The following is a 23,763-nucleotide window of genomic DNA, read 5'->3' as shown; positions in this document are numbered from 1 at the left end:
TACAGGAAAGAGGTCTGATCTTTCAGACTGTAGCAGAAGGGCAGATGGATTGTAAGAAACAATGCTCGAGCAGGGGTCTATGCATCCTGCTTTAGCTCTTCTAAAACGTAAAGGCAACTCCCAAAAGGAAGGTGACTCAGTGTTGCTAGAGCTCGCTCCAGTTGTCTCTGCATCCCCCTTCCCGGTGGCACTGGGTGCCATGGCTGGCCTGAGGCTTCGCGGGCTGGCATCCTCCAAACTTTATCAACGCCGGCAGGATCGGCTGAGTGGCACAGGGTCACTCCTGAGCAACAGGACAGAGACAGCAGCTGGGATACACGGGTATGTCTGTGCGATGAAGGGAATGGTATTGTTGAAGCATTTTCCAGGATTTAATAGATGTTCGGGTTTGGTGATGGGGCGTTTGTATTTAAAGCGGGAATTGTCTGCATACAGCCAGAGGGGATGAAGTCTGTTTATTTTCATTTCTAAGTAGATTACGAAGGAAAAGACCTTCCTGATGAGAAGGCTTTCAGTTTTTAACAATAACAGGAAAGCAACAATGGAGAACCTTTCCCATTTCGATGCACTATACTAGACTGTTCAGAACCAAAGTTAGTGCTAGTGATGTTAATGGTGAAGTATTGAGGCACTTAAATGGTGAAATGCAGTAATTTTTCAAAATGTTGATGAAATTCTGCTGTTCCTTGATTTTTAGGGCTCAGTAGTCCATTTCTTTCAACAGCAAGCCAGTTGATTTTGGTTTTTGTAAATAACTCCAGCAGAAACTGAAGCTTCATGCATAACTGCTTCTTGAGATTATTTAGAACACATCAACCAAAGCTTCTTAAATCTACCCAGACAATGCCATTGCTTGCTTTGATCATTACTTTTCCTGTGTTTCAGATTAAAATAATTTTACTTTATTTCTCAATTTCCATTGAAGTTAATTTTGGGCAGGAGAGAAATTAACAGGAATTAAATAAAGCTTGTTTTCTTGCGTTCTGGGAGAACTGTGAGCTGCAGCAGCAATATGGGATCCAAAGTCTGTGTGGCTGGGGAGAGCAATGAGCATGCAGGAGAGGAGGTTTTTTTCTAGCAATCAGTTTTTCATTTCAGTCTTTTCCTAGCAGGAGATAGACCTGATGCTTACCTGTAATTGAGCAATTGGTTTGGCTTCTCAGTTTGAACTGTGGATCCCACTCTAGAACCCTACTCTTCCACTCTTTTCCTTTTAGCCTATAGCTATTAGTTGTTAAACTTGAAGTTTTTCCTACACAAAAGTTGTGGGTATGAATTTAGTGAGGAGGGGGAGTAAGAAGGTAGCAGAAGAAATGGAGATGCTGTTTTGCGGACAGGATGGTGTTTGGGAACAGTGAGAACCATAGAGGGGACCTGTGAGAGAGAAGAAAATAAGTATTGAAAAAGCAGCAGTGGAACACAAATCAGCAGCTTGTGAACTGCAGATAGGAAGGATGAGGAGATAAATGCCCAGACATAATCATCTCACATTGTCAAAATGTGGTTTGCTGTCAGCTGTTTAGCTGTGTTTCCTTGTAACCTGCAAGAGCCTTGCAGAAAGGCACAGTATTTTCCCCCATGATTTCCAAATATTATTTCTAATAATGTTTTTCTGAGTTTTTAAACTTGACAGAGATTTTTCAAGTCTTGATTTTTTTTTTTAAATTAGAGTTTAAAACTCTTTCTTAAGTAAATGTACTTAACCAGCAGAGAGAATGCCCTTTTCTGAGCAGTATGTTTATAGTACTCAGCACCACACTAGTATGGTTTTGCAGGAGAGTAAGGTTAGTTCTCGTTTGCCTTCTATGCCAGCTAGATTTCAGGATCTGGAGCTTGATGTTTGGAAAATACTTATCTGTGTGAGATGTTTCTTTTTTAACCTGTGCTATTTTGTGTGCTGTGTGAGGCTGCTAGAGGACGCGGTCTGGGTAGCACTGGCATAGAAATGCTGACGGTAACGGTCCTCCAAATGTACTGCATCAGGCTTGGGCACGTTTAATAAGTCTAGGAAGAGTGGAGTGTGGGGCAGGGAGCTCACTCTGGAGCCTAGCACAACTACAGGAATATGGTGCTCGGTTGGAGAATGCTCAGGGGCTGATATTGCGCTGTGTCGAAGGAGAGAGGCTGTGTATGTATTGCTGTGGCGACACGTGTACACAGCAAGGATGACCACGCTTGCATATAAACTGTGTGCTGGCAGAATTTTTAATGAGGCCAGGTGGATTCAGAAGAAATAATTTTTGCAGCTGGCAGAGTGATTTAGGGAGGAAATGCCTAGATAGGTAAATTGAGTACATTTTTCACACCATAATTCTTGAAGCAAAGTAAGCATAAACCCACATACTTTGGTTTTACTCAGCAGATAACAGTATTGAAGATTATAATCTGTTTGGAATTTTTGTCTCCTGAATTATTTGTATTTTTTCCACAGTTTTTGAGCTACTGATAATTTTTGCTTCTTGGTTCTGATAGTCTATGTCCTTCTTAAGGCAAATGAGAGCAATTCAAACGTAACATTGCTGTTAGTTGATGGTAATTGATGAACACATTTGGGAATGATCTGTTATATCAGTGCTGGTAAACAAGCATCACATTTTAGCTCCTTTTAGATAAGGGAAGTGAAGAAGGGAAAAATTAAATGTGTGTACGAAGTTATTTATCAAATAGACATTGTGGGTGAAGTGGTACATGCTTGATAATAAAAGGGTGTTTTTCCTGTGTATGTCTAATCTGTTTAAACCTGTACATTTCTTGATGTTGGTGTTTCCCTGGGCTGAATGAACACTGCTAAATGTGTGTCTTTAAGTAACTGGTCATGGTTTACTGGAAATTAAGTAATGCATTGGGTCGAGAGGGACTAAGTCCCTGTGCCATAGAACGTTTTTTCTGTGTGAATACCAACAGGTTTTTATTGCTGCTGCTGGTCTCAAAGGTCTGTCTGATTGTGGCTTCCCTTGCAGGCCAACCCCACCAGTATTGTATTCTGTTCTCAGCTGAAATGTGTGAAGGTGTAGAATTTCTTTTTAAACTCCTGGCTTCTTCAACAGCAAATTGCTGTTGCTAGTAGGCCAAGGAGAGATGAAGAGCCATAAAGATTTTTTTTTCCATGTTCTGACCAAAAATTGCATTTGTATGTTTTTCTTAATTTTGCTTATCTCTGTGTAGTAAATAAAAACAAAAGGTGTTCATTTCATTGAGAGATTGGGGGCTGCATGGTGTGAGGAAGATACACTGAGAGAAACACTATTCATCTCTTATTTAGCCAGCTGAAAAAGTGTAAGTAGGGAATGAACAAAAATTCTATGCAAGCAGAAGGAGAAATGCTGAAAATACTAAGATGTGCACATAGTTTTATCAAATGCACAACAAATCATACATTGAACAAATGGGGTTTATTTTTTCTCCATCATTTTATGACAAGGTTAATAATAACCTTTTGGGAAAGTTGTCCAGATAAACTGAATTGCAATGAGGGGATTATGAAAGAATAGTAAAGGTAGTTGAGGGCTGGTTTTAGCAGAAGTTCATGAACTGATACCCTTCCTCTTTCTTTGTTCCTTATCTTAGTCATAATATGTGTTATTAATCATAAAGTCTGGTATTGTTCCAGCAATTTTTTTTGTTTGTTTGTTTGGGTTTTTTTTGAGTCTTGTCAACATTAAGGACTTAAAGCCACAAATCCTCAACCATGCTATGGGGATGGGGAGAAGCTCCCCTCCATGGAGTGCTCTGATTTTTATCTTGGCTACTGGCGTCTGTGATATACTCAAGTGATGATAGCTTTCTAGGTTTTTGACTTTTCACAATCCTGGGCATCTGTTGTGTCTACATACTAGAAATGACTGTGTAAATGTTATATTGTGATATCTTCTATATATACTAGTTTTTACTGGTAGACCCAAATGAGTGGAAATACCTTTCTAGGATTCCCTGGCATAGGTGTGGTCCCTATCTGCTGAAATTTGGGCAATGCCCTGGTCTCTTCTACCTTGAAATGTCTTCCTTTCTTTTTGTAGAATCTGTAAGGGTTTTGGTCATCTCTTTATTAAAATAATTCTTCATTTAGCATTGTGATGAAGGAGAACTCTGTTTGGGAAAAAAAAAAAAAAAAAGCTTTTCAGATCAATGAAAGAAACCTGATTTTTTTTGACTGGGCTTTCCTGACGGAAGCATTCCTTGTGCCTGCAGTATCTTTCTTGGACCTGATCATCTGAGGTTGTTCATCTGTTCTGGTTGTCTCACTGTCTGGTTAATTTTTGTCTTGCATCCATGTTTCAGATACTACATTCTACTAATGCAAAGGCTGGATGGAGCTTCTGTTCCACTCTCTTAGCAGTGCAAGTATTAGATTTGGGGTTTTTTACTCAACCAGTCACCAGTGCTAGATCCCTGTGGACAAATGTTTAGAAAATGAGGTAACAGTGTAGAAGGTGTAGCGTTTTAGCCAGATTTCTTGGTATAAGTCCAACACCCCCACCCCCACCCCTTTTTTTTTTTTTTTTAACTGTAATAATACAGGCCCAATTTCCTTAATCTGTATGAGAATATGATATAAAAATATGACATTTGCTTGTCCAAATATCTATGAGACCACTGTTTTTGGAAGAGATCCATATGGACTTCAGTGATACAAGGAGGTAACACTGCTTTCAGATATTTCTATAGCACCTGTACCAGTTGCACAGAATGGGTCTCCCAATTAACTTCCACTTATAAGGAAGGATTTTTTAATTTTTTTTTGAGAGAAATGCTGATACTTTATAGTAAATACTTCTGAGAAGTCAAAGCATGACAAACCCAACCTAATCATAATGGTAAATAACTAATTTCTGTAAATTGGGTACTTTGAGAAAGATTATTTATTAATGATACAGCACATAATGCTGAAAGATTGGAAATGGCATTGCTTGAGCACTGCTATTTTTTGGGTTTGCACAGGACAGGATAACTTCAGGATGCTGAGCTGGTCATGTTTTAATTGCCTTTCCTGTCTTTGTGTCACCAGCTATTGTTAAAACAGAGGAAGATTACGTATTTTACCGAATGGCAAAAAATCAGTAAGCAAACAGAATAGAAGAGGCGCTCCATAGTGGGGACTGTTCTTTGTGGAAAGATTCAGATTGAAATATCCTACAATTGACACAGCAAGTCAAACTTTTGTGGTCACTCTTGGTACCACCATCAAAAGGATGGTTTTGGTTGCTCTTCCTCTCCCCATGCTGCTGGCAGAAGTGTTTTTGCAGCAGTGTAGTAAACTGAGTCATAAACCTGCTCTGAATTAGAACTGTCCTCCCTCCCTTCCAGCCTTGGTTAATTTTAACCTTGAGCTAGTTGAATAAATGCTTGGTTTTGGACAAGGAAGAAGGAACACAGTCTTGTGTAGTTATGGGAGATTAAGAAACTGTGGCATATGTGAAATTAAAACTTCTGAATAAATGCAAAGTCATACATTTAGGGCAATGCTGAAGTTGCAAATTTTAGCTTTTATGTAAAAGAATAAAACATCTTAAGTAATGATGGATGGAAAGTAATGAATTAAAAGAGAGCAGAGAGGTAAAACTCGAGCTATGATTATCAAAGAGCCACAGCTGCTGGGTTGTATTACAGGAGACACACTGGGCAGGAGCTGATGTGTGATTTAGTTGTCTCCTGTACGGATCTCCCCAACAAATGTCAACTGGGTTAGAGTTGAGACAGAGAACTGTGTTGTTTTGTGTACAGATTATTTTATTTTTTCCTGGACTAATAGTTTCTCTCATGTATGAGTGACAAGTCACAATCAAAAAAACCTCCAGGATTTTTAAAATGTTGATTTCATGTTTATAAAGCAAAAGGCCAACAAACACAACTGTAGGTCATGTTTTGTTGCTGGTGTGTAGGGTGTAACACTTGCTGTTGTGTAGGAAACAGACTCATGGGAATGCTGTTTTGCCCAGTTTTCCATAACCCAGAGGAGCTTTTTCACTGATGTTGACATGAAGCTTTCTTAATCATGGATGTTGGCTAGTTCAAGTCTTGGAATTCAGTTTTTTCTAGAGGGAGAAAAAATACTTGATGGGGAGATTATAATTGTAAATCCTGGTACACATTTGCATGATATAATGAAAGAGTGGCAATTGAAAAGTTGATTAGGTCTCTTGGCTCTGCTGCAAACACTGATGTTTTTGTGTTGACCTATTCCTTTGGTACTCTGTCAGGATAAAAATGTTTCTTTAACCTATGACCTCTAGTTTATGAAATTACAGGATTTCCTGCATGTCCATTATCCTGCTCCGTGTCTTTTTTTTTAAAAAAGCTGCTTCAAACTGCAATAAGGAAACAAGTTGTAACAAATTTCTACTAAATCGGTACTCCGTTCTCGAAATTATTACCAGCTCCCTTGGTCTTTGCCACTCTTGGGATTGCAGTGGCAAAAAGAAAGTGTGTTTTTACTGAGCGGTCACTCCAGGTCACGGTGCAGGCTATTTGTACAGGCTGCAGATGCAGTACGTTTGGCTGAGCTGAGCCAGCTGACGCACAAGGCTGGTTTTGTTGCCTCAGGAGTACGAGGCTGCTGCCTGCAGAGCACAAAGCCCTAGAGCACAAACGGCAGCGTTTTTGTTGGGGTGTCTCTGCCCAGAGGAAAGAGAATCTTCAGCTACTGGAACATGTTTATTGAATTACCCTCCTCTGTGAAGAGGTGTGAAAAGTAGCCTGTCAGGTTGAAGAGTAATGCTTATGATGGAAATTCAGTTCAAAGTAGCTTTGAATATGAAAAGAAAGAAAAAACCCTTTTAAACCAAGCCATCTTTCATTTTATGTTGGGTGCTTCAGGAAAACTACTACACAAATATTTCTGAGACTTTTAATATGCTGGAAATTTTTTATACTCCCACCTATAAAACTGCTGTCTTTCTAATCACAGAATTCAGAAGGTGCCTGGAAGGCATAAAATAGTTTTTCTATCTCTAAAAATGTAACAATATGGAATTTTTATATTATTGGATAGTCTGGTGGTTAAAAGAAAGATTGCATTGCAACAAGAAACTGAGTCTTTCCTTAACATTTTCCCTCCCTGTTTGGACACCCAGTGTAAGATTTTAAAACTGCATTCTGTTAGTATATAGAGAATTTAGATTACCGTGATGGCAAGTGTGAAAATTTTGTGAAAGAGGTTAGGGTCATTCTGCATTTTAGAGAGAAAATGTCTTTTACATGATTTGCAAGTGTGGCTTTGGGGGTTTTTTAGCCTTGCTTTCTGAGGAAACGAAGCTGATGTGTTTGCCGAGCCAGTCAGAGAGACTTCTCTCTTCCCATACCTTTTGAACACTTCGATAGTTTCAACTAATTTTTCAGGAAGACAGCAGCATTGTATGCACTTACTTGTCCAGTTAATCTTGTGCACGTAAACTGCTGGATAGGGGGGGAAATGCCCTCTTAATTCCTGCAGTGAAGGGGAGACTGCAATGGGATATCAGTGCTTATTACACATCAGAACATCTTCAGAGGTGCACATCCTGAGACCAGAAATCCCAAGAAGTCAGGAGCATTGTGTGTGCTGCTCTCCCAGTTGCTGTTTATTTGAAACTGTGGATGTTTGCTATGAGCTAGTAGCAGGATGACATAATGGGGTGAAAGACTGGTGAAGCAGTCAAAAGATGTCTGCTACATGAGCTCATTCTGCCACGTGTGAGTTGCAAGAACATTATTTTTAACTGATGTCAGTGCTGAATTGACTCACTGGTCTTTTTTTTTTTTCATGTGAAAGGGAGTTTAAAGCAGTGGAAATGTTGTGTTCATAGACACTGGGGAAACTTGGATGATATGATTCTACTCATGTGATTGGCTGTGACATGTTCTTACTTTTGTCTTTATTCCAGTAATATGTCTGATGCTCTCGCAAATGCAGTATGTGAACGCTGCCAGACCCGATTTGATCCTGCAGAGAGGATTGTGAACAGCAATGGGGAGCTCTATCATGAAAACTGCTTTGTCTGTGCTCAGTGTTTTCGTCAGTTCCCAGATGGACTTTTTTATGAGGTGAGGTCTCACACTCTGTGTAAGAGAAGAGAAATAGCTTCATTAAAATGCAATGAAAATTCTGGCAGAAACATGAATTTCCATCTTTCTTGCATGTTATATTTCTTAGCCCTAAACCTTTTTTGCTATTTTTTTGAGGGTCATCCTACTTAATTTCTTTTTTTTTTTTTTTTTTCTTCTTACATACGCCTTCCTATAAAACTGTGTGCTTGCTCTTTGGGTAAGAGGTATTTAAAAGAGAAAATAGTAAATGTTTCTTAATATTTCATTAGACATAAGTGAATTTTTGTCTTTATTTTTAGACACTGTGTACCAAACTTTGCAAGTTGGGCAACTGAAATTGGTGAGCCCATGTAAAAATGAAGTTGGAATATTTTTACAGAATATGTGCAAGTACACTTTATTTTAAACATACTGCGTTCTTAATTTGCCATGAGCTTTGGCCTCATGTAGGAGTAGTAGTTCTGAATTACATGAGTTAAAAAAACTAAAGCAAAAATTAAATTAAAGCCAACTATAGGAAAAGGGCTTTGTACACTTCAAGATTTTTACTGTCTGGTAGCATCATTGCTATTAATTTAATTGTTTGCTGTGCAGATACACCATGGGGCTAGAACCATATCTGGATATTTCTTTAATTTAGGAGTTCAAAAACAGGTGAGTGGGTGCTAGAACTGGAAAAGTTGACTGACCTTGTCTAATTATTCATTTCAATGGAAAATCATGGTGAACTATCAAGACATAAGAGTAGTTCAGTTATTCACGAGGGCTTCTTCTCTCTTGTTTTTTTCACAGTTTGAAGGTCGGAAGTACTGTGAGCATGACTTTCAGATGCTGTTTGCTCCTTGCTGTGGGGAATGTGGTAAGATGTGGTGCCTGTCAACACTGTGGGGTAATGGCAAGTTAGACTGTAATAGTTCTTGTGGAATTAAAGTGGAAGGACATTATGAAGGACAGTAGACTTTTGGTAGACTGTTTCCTGCTTGCATCTTCAAGGTGTTGCTTTCCTTTTGCAGGTGAGTTCATTATTGGGCGTGTTATCAAGGCAATGAACAATAACTGGCACCCAGAGTGTTTCCGCTGTGAGCTCTGCGATGTCACACTTGCTGACCTGGGTTTTGTGAAGAATGCTGGCAGGTGAGATAGAGCAGGAGCTCTGAAAGTTTTATCAGTATGTTATTGATACAGTAGCGAGATGCTGAGAGTGGTCAGTTAGTTGCATGCTGAAAGGTAAACCTTGAAAGGGTACAGAAGAAGCTTCAAGGAATAGTTTGTTAGGAGATGGGAAATGGGATGAAGAACAGTGTTCTTCATCCAATGAAGCAGCTAGAAAGCAGAAACTCAAATTTTAGTAGCTAGTGGATGGGTTTTGGAAAAGAAAGGGATTTCAGGCAAAAGGCTGAATAACAAGTGAGAGAAAGGGATTATGTGATCCTGGGTGGGCTGTCTGTCAAGTAAGACGCTGAACAGGAAATTAAGATATAGCAAAAGGCCAGGAGAATAACACAAGGATTACACCAAAGCCTGTTCAGCATGTGATTCCTCTGGTCTTCAGAAATCATTCATTTTATACACAGAAGAATAAAAATGAATCCTAGAGGTCAATTAATGCTTTTAATTAAGTAAGAAATAAAAACATAAAAGGGGATCTTGTACAAAAGCATACCATAATAAGAAAATAAAACAGTCCAGTGTTAGCAGTGTCTCACAATTCGTAGTTAATTTCAGGCTATCGTATGTCTTGAGCAAAGCCTATCAGTTTCCTAGGGTTTATATTCTAACTAATTATGAAGAAGGGAAGGAAAGGTTACACACCTGTACCCTGTCCAGCAGGGAGCCCTCTCAACTCCCTCTTCTTTTGCATCCTGCATGCAACTTCTGTGCCTTACTTTTTGGAGTTGGGCATAATTGATTTTGATACCTGTGGTTGTTAGAATGGGCTGTTGTGATAGCACCTGGGGTGTTTTGGGAAAGCAGTCAGGATTGAAGCAGTTCAAGTAAGATAAAATATGTTAGATTTAATAGTTTGTGGACCAACTCTAAAATGGTAAGGAGCTCATTCCCAAAACCGCAGAAAAGAGATATGCATGTATATGTACATAAAAAAATATAATTAATCTGTCACATGATTTCCTATAATATTTGTCTCCCTAGCATAGAAGCAGTCTTCTAGTAAATACTATTGGAAAAGCAAAACACCTGAAAGATAGGAGTCTCCTCTGGACAAAGTAGACTTCACTTCTTCATATGCTTACTTTTCTTCACTTTTGCCATTTGGGTTCATATTTTTATGATTCGGTACGTAGTGAAGATGAATGCTGTATTCCTAAACACCCCTTTTCTATTCTTTAGTTTGAGGGTTATCAGGATATCTGATGTTTTGCAGGGAACTACATAAAAGAGGCAGTGTAGTAAATGTAAAACCTCTGTGTGCAGCTTTGAGACAATGGCAGAGGGCAGATAGAAAATGTAGTGTGAAGTTGAGTGTCATCTCCAGCTCCGAATGCTGGGAATAAGTAAAAAAATTGTTAGTCTTGTCTTAATTCCAGTCCAGGTTGGGTGCATTGCAGCATTTTGGTCTTTTTTTCTTGCCCCTATTTAGTACCAAATTTCTGTCAGCTATGTATAAATGCTTTGAATTCAGAGACTTGAACAAGATGTGCAAGCATGCTTTTCATCATCTCATCAGGCAGGTCAATCTCAGAAGTGGAACTCTGCTGCTGGCACAATATAAAATTCGTGCAGAGGAAGAGTCATTACTGAATGCTTTTGGAATTAAGCTTTTTTTTTTAAAAAATTTTTTTTTTTTTTTTAAAAAAAAAAAAAAAAAGAGTCCGTTTAATAGCCTCTTTGCTCTCTTCCCTGTTCATAAGTGTTCAGCCTTCAGTTTCACATCTTGGAAATCAGTGGAATTGTACTTCTGTTAGCAGTTTCAATAAGACAGGAACATGTGATCTCTGTTGTCAGAGAGTTCTTGCTAATTGCAGTCCCATGAAAACAACAGAACTTGCCTCCTCAGGATGAGTTTGACTCTGGGTGGACTATCTTGCTGCATATTTGTGCTCTGAGCTGATTTTGCTGTAATAGAGTGTTCTTAAGTTGAAGCAGTGACAAGAGTCATGTTCACAGTTCAGATTTAGCACTTAGTGAGCTTTCATTTGTCTTACCCTCGTATGTTTGAGGCAACGTTACAGTCTTTTTAACACAAAACAGATTGCACAAAGCCTCACGGAATTTCTCAGCTACAAAAAAATACATGACTGGGTCAAAGGCACCATTTAGACTGGTGAGGCAGGAAGCGATGCGATTGCTGAGGGCTAGAATACGCTGTGTTTCGCAGGAAGTTTTGATCCCATTGTAATGGAGAATATAAATGTAGCGGTTGACATGATAAGGTACAAAGCAAATCAGAAAGATCATCAGGACCATAATGATCATTTTGATAGCTTTTTCCTTCAGGTGTTTCTCAATTCTGTTCCCACTCTTCAGGCTTTGGATGATTAATAAGTAGCAAGTCACCGTAGTCACAAATGGGAAGGTGAATGCCACTGCTAGGGACACAAGGGCATGACGTGATGCTTTTTCTCGGTAGAGCTGCAGGCAGACAGTTGTGTTTTTCATTTTGACTGTCTGCACGCTGAGCAGCAGAGGTGCCATTGCAACCCCAACTATAACCCATAGAAAGGCACATGCCAAATGGGCATAAAGGGACCTCCGGAGCTTGATGGACTTCACTGGGTGCACAATGGCCAGGAAACGGTCAATGCTGATACACATGAGGAAGTAGATGCTGGCATACATGTTGAGGTAAAAAAGGAAGCCAGTGAGTCTGCATGGGATCTCACCAAATGGCCAGTGATTACCAGAGAAATGGTACACCAGCCGGGTGGGAAGTACTAGCACAAAGGACAGGTCAGCCACAGCAAGATGCATCAAGAAAATGTTGGCAGGTGTGCCTGACTTTTGGTCCCGAAGGAAGAGCCAAAGAGCCAGAGCATTGCCAACAAAGGCCAGGATGAAGTCCAGGAAGTAGAAAGTGGCAAAAAGGATGTTCTCAAGGTGTGTCTCTTTGCCGCATTGCTCTGACGTTTCCAAAGAGAAATTTGATTGATTTGAGCAATTGAAGAGGAGGCTTGAGGGTTCTCCTGGGCCATTCATTTTTCACCACAGTTTTGACAAAAAGAAGCCCCAAAACCTGAAAGAATGGAGACAATATATTACAAAAGAGCCTGGTTTTGTGAAGAAAAAAAACCCAAACCCCAGAAAAACACCCGAAACCCAACACAATAAAATCAGTGATGTCTCCTGTTTGCTAATAATAGTATTTCATACAACAGATCAGTGTGAGTTTAAACCCCTATGTTAAAATTCGGAATACCTCCTGCTCAGCTGAGTTTTCCAGACCATTAATTCCTGTTGAAGGAACCACTATAAAGCTAGCTGATTATGAGCTTGTCTCCAACCTGTGCTGAGGTCATTTGAATAACAGAGCAGTGAAATGCCTGTGTGTCTGGTTAATGGATGAATGAAAGTAGATTCAGTATACCTAGCTAGAAGGTATTTGCTATGTTTAATTTGAAAGCTGATTTGGGACTGAAATGCTCCTGATGAGTCAGCTTTTCTGAGCACAGGTATCTGTTGTAAGATGACCTACCTTAGAATATGTGTTGGTCCTGGAAGAGGTAGAAGACAGGTCAGGTATTGCTGTTATTAAGAAACCTGCAGGGTTCCTGAAAATCTTTGAGATTTAGTCTTAAGTCCTGTATTTAGGGCAAATGCATCTAGTCACGATATAGGAGGAAACTTTTCAGATGAGTAGGAGCATCTCATTTGAACACTAAAAAGCACTGAATTGACTCAGAAAAGATTATTAGTAATGCCCATGCTGTTGGTTACTTGTCAAAGTGTCATCCTTCCCTGCAACTTTCTTCTCCCAGCATAACTATAACTCTCTTTTTTTCCTCCCTCAAAAGCATGAACTCCAAGGTAGCTTATGCAGGGCCTTTTCCCAAGAGCAGCTTAGTAAAATTGAGCTTAGCTTTGCCAGTATCTCTGTTGTCTTCGGGGTCCTGAACAGCATCAACAAGAAGTGTTAAGATTTTCTGGGCACCTAACCATGGCTTTTTATACATTTCTCATCTGTGGGTATAGGTGGTAGGGAAATGCCGGCAGTCTGAGTTTCCAACATTGTCTCTTCTTTCTTAGATTCCTCAGAGGTGTTATAGTATGTGCAGCAGGACCTCTGTCATGCTCACTGTTACATTTTGTACTGATCAACCATTTCTCCGTAACATTCACTACATCTTTAAATGCATCCATTTTCCTCTACTGACATTAAAATTTTAAGACAGCTGTTGACATTGTTAGATAAAATTTTTAGTCTCGGGCAAAAGCTATGCTATATGCTGAAATCTTAAATCATTGTACAGTTGATCCATGGCTTTACAGAATGTATCCAGCTTCCCAACAGAACTGATTATTCAGATGTCTGAAAACATTGGTGCCTAGTGGAGAAACTGAAATGGAATTAAGAACAGAACAATATACTGGAAAATGTAGATAAAATTCCAAGGTAATCACTATCTTTTTTTTGGCTGCTGTCACTTTCAGGTGGACAAAAGACTACAATGGCTAGAGATTAATATGCTGGACTGCTTCTGTTTAGTTCACAGCTGAAGAGACAAAAGTCAACATAAGGGAGACTGAATGAAATTCAGAAACTGAAATTCTTCACGTGGCCACAGAGGGGCCTTCTTACTCCATACATTGTCTAGATACCCTGCATGTTTATGGCACAAAAAAACCCCTCTAGGTTTGAGTGTATGGGTACTCATTGCCTGCTGCCAGCTGCATGCTTCTTTGTAGTCCTAGAGATGACAACAAATTATTATCTTAGAATTACCAGAAGTGCATGGTCAAGGAAGACTTTACAGCCCCTTTTTCCAAGGGACATTTCAACTATAAAAATACACCTAAAATCTTGCTTTCACGTAGAAAAGGAAAATTCCCTGTTGCAATTTTCAGTGTGAATATCCTGGGTTTACAGAGGAGCCTGCAGTTTTTGTTTCTAGTGTTTATTTGTCCCTTACAAAGTAAAACCTGCAAGTATTTTTGATCACAATATTTTCAAGTTTATATGTGATAGTAATGTTGAATGCTTGAATATTTGTCCTTCCTTGGAATTAGTTTAGATCTGTATTTTTCTGTTGCATACTAAAGGAAAATATGATGAGACCATGCCTTTTTACTGGCTGTTAATTTACAATGGTACCTCTTCACCTGATGTTCTGGCTATATAGACTTTTGTTGTGTCAGGCACTTTGTTTAAATATGCTTTTCATTTGCGAAAAATGTAATCAGGTGATTTTTATAGACACACCTGTCAGTGATTGGGTGATCTGATGACTAAACATTACTCTATACATGGTTGTGACACTACTGAGAAAGCAGTAAATCCTGGCATGAATCAGCTGAAAAGACAGAAGCAAGGGTTGTCTGATGGAACAGACAGGGGTGTCTTAGTGATAATGATTTACATCAGTTCAAGAAACAAAGCAGTAACCAGTCTTTTTCCCTATTTACAAGCTAAATACTGGGGGTTTAGCAGCATGATATATTGAACTGATTCTATTTCAGCTGCTTTCCTAGGGAGGAAGTGTCAGTGCCAGACCTGGAATAGCCAAGACTTAAAAGTTGAGAGTTTTGTCCTCACTGATGGCAGCACTGAGTCTGCCATTGATTTCTCTCTGGACACACTTTCACTGCAGTTGCTGTGGGGTGGAGTAGAAAGTAGTTAAAGCTATCTAGAAGACCAGTATGTCAGTGTCAGGAAGAGAGAGGCTTGCAACTAATGATAAAATTGAAAGAGATTCAGTCTTTTCAAATGGGTGCCTTCACAGGAGAGCTGCTGTTACCTAATTTACTTATTGGAGCAAGGTGAAGGGAGATATTTTTCATTGCCTGGTCAGAAATCATAGAAAAAGGGAAGTGGGCCTGTTTCCAGTTTTTGCTTAGGTTTTAAATTAGAAGGTAATTTTGTCAAGATTTAAATTTTTTTTTTCACAACTCTTGTTTGTTGACATGAAAATTGTGGTGTAGCATTTGATTAGATTGGGAAAAAAGCTGACATGTTACTAGAATTAATTGTTTCGATTATTTTTAGAATTGATATATTTTCAACAAAATGCTACAACTTTACAAAAGTAATAGTTCTTTGACAGCATATTCTGTAGACAGCGTAGAAAGCCCTTTGCTGTTATTTACCGTTCCACTTCTATTTTGCCTGTTTTTCTCCTATAGATTGAAAATAAATGTGTTTAATTGTTATTTTTTTTCTTTCTTTTTGGTTTGTTATGCTTACAAAAAAAGCACTCAGAGTCCTAGAAAGCTTTCTGTACCAGTCTGTGTGAATGCTAAGAGCAAACTAGAAACCTTCCCAAATGACTTAGAATGTGTAGTTTGTGCTAAGCTATATGGTGCAAGAGGCTTTGACTCCACAAACAGAAGACTCCTTTAGGAGTCTGGCTCATTGTCCAATAATTTCCGCTTGGATTGCACTCTTAGTGTTGTGCGAATATTTAGTGATTTACGTATTGCTAAACAGAGCACTATTCTGGAATGAGCCATTATCCCAGGCCTCCCAGGGCTGTTGCTGCTCATTTGAAATGCATGCACACTGCCCATATTTTATGCCTTGTTTCTCTTCTGCTCAGAAACAAGCAAGGTAATAATCCACAAGGCTGTCAGTATAGACACAACCCGATTACTCTTTCAGCAGATGCTCTATCATTAATGAAACAATAAGCAGAAGAAATATTCAGCTCATTGTTAAATTAGTTCCTTGGCTAGTTTGGAGCTTTCGTTATAATGCCCAGTGCAGATAAATTTGAACTATATGTTAGGGAAATTATCAGAAATTCCTGTTCTTGCTCTCAGCTAGAGCAGTTTCTGGTTTGGGATTATGCAAGTTTGTGGGTTTTCCTGATTATGGTTCCATACTTTCACTGAAAGTATTCTTCAGTAGAAATAGTCCAATTCTGACTAAAATTACTCTCCTGAAAATTACTCCTTGCTGAGCCTCCCACCCTTCTGCTGAAATACTTGTTTCTTGTGAGCATCAAAGCAGTGTCAGAGAGCACTGGACATACCATACAACTATCAGTTTTCCTGTTACAAATGAACATGCATGAGGTACAGAAGTTTGAAAACTTTTATGTTTTGGAGGAATGTTTTAAAGGAGAGTGAGGAGATTATTCTCGGAAGTCAAAAAAGTGCTGCCTGTTCTTAGTTTCAAACATTTCCATTATATTCATCTGCTTCTGTGTGTTTGTCTTTCCACCTCACTGACACCAGCTAAAACTAATGCCATTAGGAAAGCTCCTTCATTATTCTGCTAAACGAAGTTTGTCTCTTACCTCTTGACAGTGCAGTCCTATGAGTGGAGTATAGGGTCCTTTGGGGGAAAATCTCAACTCCTCTGATGACAGCAAACCAAATAGAAGCAGCAACGGTGAAGACAAGAAGATGATCCAAAAAAAGCACACAGTTGCAGAGTTGCTGAGGGTGGAGAGGGGAGCCCCTCTATATAGTGTCCTTCTAGCTCTGATAGTGCATTATCATCTCAGTCACACGACAGAGCAGGGGAGAGGACACCCCAGCACTGAAGAGCAGTCTTCATCCCAGCTGAGCTCTTGGCACTGGGCTTGCTGCTCCTGTTATAGATATGAATATACTGTATGAATATTCCAGTGTTCATGGTGCTTACTAAAGGCTGCTACTGAACTCCCAGCCGTGAACACAGACTTCTTGGAGTCCCCTGATTATTTTAGGAGGGTGGAGAGAAGCATTGTTTGGGGGAAGTCTGGTATTAATAGACACAACAGGACATTTCAGAATGGGATAATTCCATAATGGTGGGAGTGGGGAGGGGGGAAAGGGAGAGGGATGGCTGCTATGGTAACAGCTTAGCCTGTCCAACACTTCCCTTTGCTTGCGATAGAGGAGGGTCTATGGGACGGCGGAGAGGGTTTGTGAGTGGGGAGGGATTGATAATGGTTTATCAGTGCAAATGGCTGAAGGCATCTTATTCAGCTGAATGAGAGGGGTCTCTTTCAGGACACTTGCTTCAGGGTCCCCATGTCCTGCCCCGTATAATTACTCTGCATTTGACAGTGCCGAATAAAATTGATGCCTTTATGCTGAGATGAGCACAGCTGCATGTTTCCTTATAATGGGGTGCTGTCTGCTTTTTCTGGACTCCGTCTGGGCAGACAGTAGTTCCAGCCCTGGAGAGAGACACTTTCTGACAGGAGGACTCAGATTTGGAGAGAATAATAATGATACTTAGCACTTAGACAGGCGCCTGCCAGCTGAGGGTCATAAATGTTTGAGGTCTCACAACAACATCTGTGTTGTATTCTTATCCCCATTTTACTGATCTAAGGGTGATTCATCACAGCAGAATTTTGGAAGGGGCCCTGCAAAGAACCCACTACTTCAGCCATAAATCTAGCCTTTCCATTTGAAGTCTTCCTTTTGTCTGGTGTCTTTTGGGAATGACCTGTAAATCTCGGCAAGTGTTTCACATGGTGATATAATGAAAGGAATTAAGCAGACTTGTCTGTTTTGTGACAAAGAAACCCACAGAAGTCATTCCTCTGTCATTTTTGTTTTATCATAAATTCTTCCCAGCCTGCAGCATTGCAGCTAGAGGGGTAGGTAATAGGCAAGTAAACTGAGCAGCTTCTTCTCAGAGCTCCTAAATATTGGGATAAAACTGGTGGATTTCCATCAGCCTTTACAGAAGTTTTTTTATGCCCTTTGCCCAGGCTTTTCTACCAAAAATTTGGCTTATCTACCCATTCAGAACTTGCACTTGTAATATATTCTAGAACATTTGATGCATTTACATTTACCACATAACACACAGTTATGTTTACCACATAAAATTGCATAGTTCTTTATTTTCTTTAACTTCAGACTAAAAGGAATTTGTAGGCAGAAGAACTAGTACTCAGTGGTCTCTTGTTTGTCCTAGCTATTGAAGACTAAGGAGTCCAGCCATGGTAAAGGCATTCAAGCGATGTGCTTTGTTTTAATCATTTTTATTCTCTCTCCTTAACTCCCTCCCAGTGCTGTAATGCCTCTGTTATGGCTGGATTCCATAGTTAGTAATAGAGAGAGGGGTTTGCCACTTTTTGTTGCCCATGGCTCAAAAAGGATCTAGAAGAACTGGAAAAGATAACTAGAAGAATGACAGGGTGATATCCCTGATGGGATATAAATCAGCGAGTGTTGGAGTATTCTAGGTAAATGCAACTCTGTGATTGCTCTATCCACATATTCTTTTCTGTGCAACCGGTATGAAAGAAAGGATACTAAACTAAATTATGTTTCTTCTGTTTCTTCTATTAGATAAAGTACATCCTACAGCATGCACTGTACATTGTTTTAGGAGAAAGAATTTCTTAATGTTTTCTTTTCTTTACTTTGTTTATCCAGGCATCTGTGCAGGCCGTGCCATAACCGTGAAAAAGCTAAGGGCCTGGGCAAGTACATCTGCCAGAAGTGCCACTTGATAATTGATGAGCAGCCTCTGATGTTTAGGAATGATTCCTACCATCCAGATCACTTCAACTGCACCCACTGTGGGTATGTTCTCGTATTCTAAACTCTGACAAAAAAGGAGAGAAACAGTACAGTCAGCAGTGCAGTCCTTTCCAAAGCCTAAACCTTCACATTGTTGAACAAACAGAATTTGTGTGAGGAAAAATGAAATTTGGAAAGTCTACAGGGACTTTAGTTTTATTTTGCCATTAAACATTCTTTTACCCTAAACTTGAATGACACTATTTTATACTGAAAATTAATATAGTTCCTTGATGTGAACTTACCTGAAAGGCTGTGTGCAGATTACAGTAATAGTGTTGTCCAAAGATAGCTGTTGCCAAGCTATTAAAAATAGTTTCACTTTGCATTCTTGGACAGAAAAAAGGATGACTTGGTGAGCTGTGTCAGTCTTCTGGCACAGTACTGCCCTAGGCTGGGTAACAGTGCTGAAGAATAAAGTGGCTCAGTGCTGCAAACTGCCAGGATGGTCCTTGAAACTGAGCTGTCCCACTCAAAGATAGCTTGAGTCTTTGCATGACACCTCATTGTTCCATGTAAGTGCCCCTCATATTTCTACCAGAGTATCTAGCTGAAGACATGCTATTCCATCTATGTTTTTTTGTCTGGCAAACTGGGAAAGTGATTTTAGAAAGATGAATTGACAACAACTGTATTTCACTAGCTTAATTTAATGACTCTGCATTTGTAGCATGAATGTCACCAAAGTATATTACCTTTCCAGTTTAGTCTTCCAGAACTTCATCTTGGGCATTAGAGCTTCACTTTGTGTTGTTACTTCAGGGACACGTTTGTGTTTTCAGAAAGGAGCTGACTGCTGAGGCCCGGGAACTGAAGGGAGAACTGTACTGCCTGCCCTGCCACGACAAGATGGGAATCCCCATCTGTGGAGCCTGCCGCAGGCCCATTGAGGGACGAGTGGTCAATGCTCTGGGAAAGCAATGGCATGTTGAGGTGGGGCCTCTCTGAATCTGAAACTTCCTTCAGGAGCCATTTTGGAAGAGGACTAGTGCTAGCTAGTAGACATTCTCTAGTAGCTAGCTGTAGACATTTACATGATCTGCAATATATTAATTCAGACAAAAAAGCATTGCTTAGGTTTCAGTTTGTCTTTACCTTATGTGAGTGAATGAGTACATCAGGGTTATCAGGGTTGCCTAAGAAAGCTATGCCTTCACACCAGTAATAACCTTAATTTTAAAATGCCTGAGCTGCATGGTAAAGATTCTTGCAGAATATGGTTCACTGAGCAGCATTTACTTACTAGGTAATGCACATATTTACTATTATGTACTTAGATATATCCTCTCCAGCCCCAGTTAACAGGTTCATAACAGTGTTAGAATTTGTAACATAGTCAGAGCCAGTGCAATTCTTGCTTTTTAAGCCTGTTCAGCTCCTTGTTTCTGTAACTTTCAGCTGAGTCGTCACAGCTTGTTTGTCAAGTTTTTCAATGATTTATGGCTTTAGTGATTTAAGCCCTGTAGGGCTTGAATTGAGAGAGATGATGCTGCTTATTTGAAGTGCATTCAGACCAACCATGTTTTATGTTCCTGTTTCTCTTTGAAAAAAGCAAGATAATAGTCCACAAGTCTATCAGTATAGACACAAGATGATTGCCCTTGCAGAAGGTCTTCTCCCTGTCTTTAATACACTTCTTAATTTCTATAGTAGACTAAATTTTCCTCCTTTTTTTTTACTTCCATAAATATTTTCGTGTCTGAATTTCATTAAAGCATTAAGGTGTAACAGTTTTAAACTGAAAGAGAGTAGATTTAGGTTAGATATAAGGCAGAAATTCTTCCCTGTGAGGGTGGTGGTGCCCTGGCACAGGTAGCCCAGAGAAGCTGTGGCTGCCCCCTCCCTGGCAGTGTTCAAGGCCAGGTTGGACGGGGCTTTGGGCAACCTGGGCTAGTGGAAGGTGTCCCTGCTCATGGCAGGGGGTTGGGGCTAGAGGGCCTTTAAGGTCTCTTCCAACCCAAACCCAAATTCTATGAGTAAGTGTCTTGTATTGAACCATGATTTGTAACCATAAAAGTTTTTCCCTCGGGATAGAAAAGTCGCTTTGCCTGCCACTGAATGTCTTTTATTCTTTTACAGCATTTTGTTTGTGCCAAATGTGAGAAGCCATTCTTGGGACACCGACACTATGAGAAAAAAGGACTGGCTTATTGTGAAACTCACTATAACCAGGTAAATTCTGCCATCTATACTGCAGGTATTTGCTTTAACTGGCAAACACTGTTTTGCATTTTATATATGCAAAGATATGCAGATTTTGCATAATCTGAATTTGTAGAGGCAATGCAATATTAAGAAATTAGTGAGATTTAACAGAAAAATGAGTTTTTCTTGGTAGATGTGAAAAGTGATGCTGAGAACAGAATTAGAAATGTTTTGGGAATATTGATTTTTCTTTGTGCCATTGACAGAAGAAAACACTGGCCATGGGTTGTGATTAAAATCCTTATAATTCTACTTCAAAAGTATTTTTGTGGACTTCTTTGATAATTGCTTGCTTCCATGGGCCTAAGACAAATATTGTGCTGTCTAAAGCATAAGTAAAATATCTTTCAAAAGCCAATCAAACCCATTTTTTCTGTATGACTCAACAGCTATGAGTTTGGCATTTTCTTCTGTCAGATAAATGAGTCTCTCATAAGAGATAAGTGTTACCATTTGGAAAGTAGCTCTAGGTTTTATTTTGATGTTTATAGGTAAGCATCAGGAGATGTTTGTCTACAGTAAGTATCATACTCTACCAATCCTCTTTTCTCTAAATTGCCACATGTACAGGACTTTAAGATCATTCAACAGTGATAGAGTGTGAGGCATCAACAAAAAAGGTTTTGTAGTATTTAGTGGTATGAGATCCAAAGGGACATGGACTATTTGGCAAGTGTATGAGAAGTTATTCAGAAGATTTAAATCAGTATATTTGGGGGCTACTGCAGTGTCTGGGAATTCTTTGATTGTTAGTATTTAATGTTCACACCAGCTGTGTAATTTGGGGAGCACGAGTAGTCAGTAACATGAGTTCCTGTTCTTATTTCTTTTGCTGTGCAGCTCTTTGGAGATGTCTGCTACAACTGCAGCCATGTGATAGAGGGAGATGGTAAGATTTGTTCTCTCCTTGGTTTGGGTTGCTGTCCTTGTTCTATTTGTTAGTGCAGCTGTTGCAGCCTCACAGTTGCAAGGCACCAGTGTTTCTTTTCACATCTGGCCTCATTTGAATTTGGATACAAATCCGAATTCAAATAATCCGGCAGTTTCCTCTTATTTTGTGCTTTTGCTTTTGCAGTGGTATCAGCTCTTAACAAGGCCTGGTGTGTGAATTGCTTCTCCTGCTCCACCTGCAACATCAAGCTTACACTGAAGTAAGTCAGTGTTTATATTTTGGACCATATGAGACATTTGCCCCTAAGGCAGGGTGTCAGCTTGGGGGAGCCATGAGCCAGTGCCTCTCTGAGGGGCAATATACCTTTTCTCTTTGGGAGCAGGTGCTTAAAATTCCACTGATTTCAGAACTAAAAGGGAGCTGGGACTCCACATCCTCTCTAATTTATTTTTCTTAATTAATCTATTCTGTAAGAAGGTTGGGTAAGCAGAGAACTCATTCAGCAGTACAGAGGGAAGGCTCTAAACTTCAGGCAACTGCCTGTCCTGAAATACCCGCAGCCTCCATATCTCCTTAGTCTGCATGCTCCCCTCAATGGCAGTATTTGCAATCGTGTAGATTATTTTGAAAAAAAATATTATGCTAGTTACCTTGGCTATGTAGAAGGGGAATAGAAAACAAAGCAGTCCTACATTTTTCCTTACTTGGGTTCAAACCCTCATCCTGCTATGCTGGGGTGGCCCCACTGGCCTTGCATATGAAGGAGTTCTAATTCATCACAAAGAGAACCTTTGAAGTGACACTTTCAATCTACAATAATATTATTATTATTATAGACTGTTACATTCAAATATATAGCAAAATCTGTCTTACCCTTATTGAACTAGCAATATAAAGACCCTAGTTCCCTGATAAGAACACAGTCTCTTACATGGACACTTGCATGACAAGATGAGGAAGTGTGTTGCTTTATATGTGCAATAGAACACAAGCAACAGCATTTACATCGGTGCATGGAGACTTGATTTAGTGAAGCATGTAGTTTGCAAATACCATTTTAATAGCCCACTGTTCTTTGTGTTAAAAGGAATAAGTTTGTGGAGTTTGACATGAAGCCTGTATGCAAGAAGTGCTATGAGAAATTCCCTCTGGAGCTGAAGAAACGCCTGAAGAAGTTGTCAGAGCTGGCATCCAAGAAGGCACATCCCAAAGCTCTGGATTTAAACTCTGCCTGAACAAGTCTGTCAGTCTGCTGACTGCACTCTTACAGTCATAAACTGCTGCTCACAGCAGCTGTTGGTTACAGAGGCAGTTACTATGAACAGGAGAAACCAAAGATCAGTAGTACCTTCCCCTGCTTTTGGCAATGTAGCTTGCATCTTGTCTATCCCTTTTCTCAAGCAGTTGTCTATTAACTATGGCAGAAAGAGGAACATGATTTCTGCTTGAGCAGTTTACAGGCTGGTTATTAATGTGCTAATAACAACTTATTCTGCCTTTGTGGAACTGTACACAGTCTTTCCTTCCTTAATTGAACTGTAGTTCTCTCTGTTCCTCTATAGTCTAAGGAATTTGGAAACAGTGGTTTAGTGTAGAGGTGGAAGAAATGTGTGATTTGCTTTTTCAGTTAAAGTATAAAAATTATTTCTTCTTACCCTGGGTGAAGACATTTAATTTTTTTTTTAATATGTAGGCAGATATTCTAGAAGCTGTCAGTCTCTGCTACATGCAAAATGTTCTGGTCTTTCTCCAGCTTCCTACTTGAGCATATACGGATGCTGTACAGTCCTGGTTTGCAGGTTTACCGGGAAAGCCCAAGGACCAATAGTTATGCCATCTGCACTGCCCACTTGTCTGGCTTACATCCAATGTTAAGACAGTTGAAGGAGTTTGCTTTGCTGCTTCCCTCTTCAGTACTAAGGAGATTTCAATTGTCAAGGCCATGTCAGCCTCTTCAGAATAGCTGGGCTTTCCTTAAGGAGGAGGTGGCTGGGGGAAAC

General features: G+C 39.7%; 2 protein-coding genes across 2 annotated transcripts; one reads left to right on the top strand and one right to left on the bottom strand.

Annotated features, from left to right (window-relative positions):
• The first annotated feature begins 224 nt into the window (after positions 1 to 224).
• LIMS2 (LIM zinc finger domain containing 2) lies at positions 225 to 23,763 on the top strand. The gene is made up of 10 exons (XM_026855590.1): positions 225 to 321; positions 7,860 to 8,019; positions 8,815 to 8,881; positions 9,036 to 9,156; positions 18,520 to 18,669; positions 19,449 to 19,599; positions 20,746 to 20,838; positions 21,712 to 21,760; positions 21,947 to 22,022; positions 22,851 to 23,763. The coding sequence occupies exons 2-10, from the start codon at positions 7,864 to 7,866 to the stop codon at positions 22,996 to 22,998; spliced, it is 1,011 nt and encodes a 336-aa protein (XP_026711391.1). The 5' UTR covers positions 225 to 321; positions 7,860 to 7,863; the 3' UTR covers positions 22,999 to 23,763.
• Positions 11,143 to 12,177, bottom strand: GPR17 (G protein-coupled receptor 17). The gene has a single exon (XM_026855592.1). The coding sequence runs from the start codon at positions 12,175 to 12,177 to the stop codon at positions 11,143 to 11,145; it is 1,035 nt and encodes a 344-aa protein (XP_026711393.1).

Source organism: Athene cunicularia (assembly GCF_003259725.1).
Source record: "Athene cunicularia isolate RWA chromosome 9 unlocalized genomic scaffold, athCun1 chr9_part2, whole genome shotgun sequence".
Lineage (NCBI taxonomy): Eukaryota > Metazoa > Chordata > Aves > Strigiformes > Strigidae > Athene > Athene cunicularia.
This window is presented reverse-complemented; position numbering and strand designations above follow the sequence as displayed.

Excerpts from the sequence above, each read along its gene's own strand:
- LIMS2 (XM_026855590.1), top strand. The coding sequence starts at position 7,864 with ATGTCTGATGCTCTCGCAAATGCAGTATGTGAACGCTGCCAGACCCGA. Across the intron at positions 21,761-21,946 it reads CCATGTGATAGAGGGAGATG|TGGTATCAGCTCTTAACAAG; the intron begins GTAAGATTTGTT and ends TTGCTTTTGCAG. Across the intron at positions 22,023-22,850 it reads AACATCAAGCTTACACTGAA|GAATAAGTTTGTGGAGTTTG; the intron begins GTAAGTCAGTGT and ends TTGTGTTAAAAG.
- GPR17 (XM_026855592.1), bottom strand. The coding sequence starts at position 12,177 with ATGAATGGCCCAGGAGAACCCTCAAGCCTCCTCTTCAATTGCTCAAAT.